This window comes from Emiliania huxleyi (genome assembly GCF_000372725.1).
Source record: "Emiliania huxleyi CCMP1516 unplaced genomic scaffold EMIHUscaffold_292, whole genome shotgun sequence".
Lineage (NCBI taxonomy): Eukaryota > Haptophyta > Isochrysidales > Noelaerhabdaceae > Emiliania > Emiliania huxleyi.
Window position 1 is genome coordinate 83,932 of NW_005199836.1, and position 3,612 is coordinate 87,543.

Here is a 3,612-nt window from a genome sequence, read left to right on the forward strand (position 1 = left end):
GTACGGCCTAGGCGAACAGTTCAACGCTGCGGCGCAAGACGAGGCTCGAGGGAACCTTTGCCGAGTGGCTCGATCGACGAGCTGCCGATCGAGGTGGCTGCGGCGACCGCCCGGCTGCTCAAGCACCACGCGCGCTCCGGCGCGTGGATCGAGATTCACCCCGGCAGCCCCAGCCAGGCCCCGCGCGCTGGCCGCGACCGCTTAGGCTGAACAAGGTTTTCCTCTCGCACCCCGTCTCTTTTCCTTTCCTTTTTTCTCTGCAGCACCCTCTCTTTTCCTCTCTATTTTCCCGGGAAAACCATCAAATTTTCCGGGCTCTGAGCCGAGTCTGAGGGTGAGGCTGGTTTGGGCCCAAAATCAGCCAAATCGGCAAAATACCGGGTATTTTGCGGGTATACCTGGAAAACCCCGGGTATACCTGGAAAATATCCTGCGACCGCCTGGGTATCGTGCCGATTTCCTCAATTTTGCGTCAGATTTTGCCCCAGACCAGCTCTCAGACTCAGGGAAACTCGCGAGTTTCCAGAATGGAGCACCAAACACCCTCTGTTTTCCCTGGAAATTTCCGGAAACGCAAAGTGCTGGGGACCCTCTGTTTTCCTTTTTGCTTGCCGGAAAAGCTTGTGCAGGCCAAAGCGACCGCGACCGCGGCCCTCACTCGAGCCCGAACTGCCTATCAGACGTGCCGGAGCCGTCCGACTGTAGCGACTAGCACACCTCTGTCGAGTCCCAGAAACCCGAGGAGTCACACACACAGTCCACGCCTGTGTGATGCACGCCCTGTGAGCGGGGCGGGGTGCGCACTGTGCCTCTGTGTTCGTCGGCGTCGCCCATCTCTCCTGGAGATGACTGCTCTTTTATTTATTTAGACCAAACACACGGACGGACAAAAACATCTTTGCCTCTCACCGATCGGGCCAGGCCGTGCAGGGTGCAGGGGTCCTCCCGGGGTGCTTGGACCTTGGTGCGCGAGGTTGTTCTAGAGTGTTTGTTTGTTTGTTACCTTCTATTCGTTCGCACACGTATATGATGACGACAAGGACAACGGAAAGAAAACTGCGTCGAAGGGGACGGATGGGAGAACGGCACGCCGCCACCACTCAAACATTAACAACAAACATTTTAAGTAAATGAGTCAGGGAAAGAGAGAAAACACTCTGGCAAGCAACACAGGGTAAAAATTCTTTTTCTGCGGCAAGAGCCCCTCCCGACCCTGGCGAGTAGAGGCCCCGCCCACCCAGGGTACCCTCTGAGGGAGGGTGTAGAGGATGTAGAATGTAGAGCGCTGTAGAGCTGTAGAGCTGTAGAGCGCTCTGGAGCGCTGTAGAGCTGTAGAGCTCTACATCCGCCGCGTGACGAAGCGCCTGCGTTGTAGAGCGATGTAGAGCGCGATTTTGCTGTAGAGTTTGTTGTAGAGGCTCTACAGCCACACACCGCCGGGAAGGCAGTGACTCAAAGAGGTCGAGCCGCGCTAATGGGGTGTCTCCGAGGTCCGAGCTTACTGGAGCTCTAGCCAGGAAGAGGGTATGACTCTGACCTGATCCGACCCTGTTCCGACCTTGTTCAAACCTAACAGGGTCGGATCAGGTCGGTGTTCACATAAGGTCGGATCAGGGTCGGATCAGGGTCGGAACAGGTCAGAGTGATACCCGGGTACCCTCCTTTGAGGGCTCTTTCGACGAGGGCTCGCCGTCGCGCTCTGCTCCAAGAGAGAGCGGCGCGGCGTTGCCTCTCCAGTCTCTCTCCAGTCTCTCCAGTCTCCAGTCTCTCCAGTCTCCTCTCCAGTCTCCGCTGGAGGAGTCCTCCGCTGGAGGAGTCCATGTCGAGCCGCGAGGGTCCCATGCAGGTGCCGCCCGAGCCACGTCTCTTCCACACTCTGGCGATGCAAGACATCTCCACCGCGCTCGCGACGCCCGAGGCACTCGACGACTACATGCCTGGCGTTCTCGAAGAGAAGTCGCTGCTCTCCATGACGCACCTGTGGGACGCCTCCACCTGGGCACGGCACAAGAGCAGACACCGCTGGGCGCACATGCTCGTCGCTTGGCCGCACTCGAGCATCCTCCGCGCGATTCGCCTCCCGCTCGGCGTCATCCTCCTCGTCACGCTCGCGGTGCTGCAGATCAACGCCCTTCTGGCCGAGGCAGGCCGCCCGCGCCTCACCCTTCCCCTCGCGCCGCTCTCGCTCCAAGCGTCCTCGCTCGGCCTGCTCCTCGTCTTCCGCAACAATCAGACGCACGAGCGGCTCAAGGAGGCGCAAAAGGCGATGGGCGGGCTGGGCGCGCTCGCCCGGGAGATCATGCAGCTGCTGGTAGTGCACGTGCCTCCGGAGAAGGGGCGCGCCGTCGCCCTCGCCGCGCGGCTGCTCGCGCTCTTTGGCTGGGCGCTCAAGATGCAGTGCCGGAACGAGCCGGAGCGGCTGTACCCGATCGCCGAGGTGCTGCTGCCTCGCGCGCACTCGTGGCTGCTCTCGCGGCCGCACCGGCCGGGCACGGTGCTGCTGCGGCTGCGGGCGGTGGTGGGGGAGCTGCGCAAGGACGGGCTGCTGAGCAGTGACGCGTTCAAGTTCATCGAGGAGCGGCTCGCCAAGCTCTCCGCCGCGGACGCCGCGTGCGTGCGGCTTGCCACCTTCCCGGTGCCGCCGTCGTACCACAGGTGCTGACTCGCGCGCAGCCGCGCTCTGGACTCGGAGCCTTCTCGACACTCGGAAGCCCTCGTCGTAGGCACGGCTCGCGCGCAATCGTCCTCTGGCTCGGCTCGCTGCCCTTCGTGATGGAGGGGCTAGGCTGCCACCCGCTGCAGACGGCGGTGGCGGTGATGTGCACGACCTTCCTTCTGCTCGGCATCGACCAGGCGGCCAGCTCCCACGGCCATGGCCGTGACCTGACTCTCTCTCTCTCGCTCGCTCTCTCTCTCTCTCGCTCTCTGTCTCTCTCTCTCTCTCGTGCCACTCGCTCCAGTTCCGCTCTCTCCTGTAACGCAGATCGCCATCGAGGTTGAGCAGCCGCTCGACGTGCTGCCGCTGCACGAGTTTGCGCGAGGCATGTCCAACGACGTGCACGACGTGCTCGAGGCTTGGACGACCATGCCGGCCGTCCCGCGCGCTTGCGACGACTACTCCGACCTCGGCAAGGAGTCGTACCTCGGCTCGGGACGCTCCTCGTCCGCGCGCGGCTCGACCGCCGCGGTGGACAAGAAGGAGCGGTAGCCGCCCCGCCCGTCCCTGCGACTCCCTCCCGAGCGCGTTCACCGTTCAGTCGGAGTGCACATCTGTTCACTGTTGTCTCGGCGCGGGGGGCGAGGTTGGAGTCGTCGGCGCTGTCTAAATTGAATCTCTGTCGTCTGTGCACGCAACACGGCTCTCTATTTACCGCGTTACAATATATATATGAACAATCCCGCAATAACCAATATCAAATCTCGTGTGTCGTGTTCGTGTGTGAGAGAATCGCGACGAATATATGTCTTTTATATGTGTGCCTACTTGTGTCAGGGGGTAGGAGGGGGCGAAGCCAACCAGTTTAGACCAGTTTAGACCACTGCTAAACACGAACCAGATTAGTCCTGTTTACGATAAACTGGGTCTAAACCTGGTATGTGTAATGCCCCCCC

The 3,612-nt window shown here is 61.1% G+C and overlaps 1 protein-coding gene across 1 annotated transcript; it reads left to right on the forward strand.

Annotated features, from left to right (window-relative positions):
* Nucleotides 1–1,882: 1,882 nt before the first annotated feature.
* Nucleotides 1,883–3,208, forward strand: EMIHUDRAFT_239630 (hypothetical protein; the record flags this gene model as incomplete). Its single annotated transcript, XM_005775825.1, has 3 exons — nucleotides 1,883–2,655; nucleotides 2,724–2,814; nucleotides 2,984–3,208. 3 exons carry the CDS (start codon nucleotides 1,883–1,885, stop codon nucleotides 3,206–3,208), a joined length of 1,089 nt encoding a protein of 362 aa, XP_005775882.1.
* Between the last annotated feature and the right edge of the window lie 404 nt (nucleotides 3,209–3,612).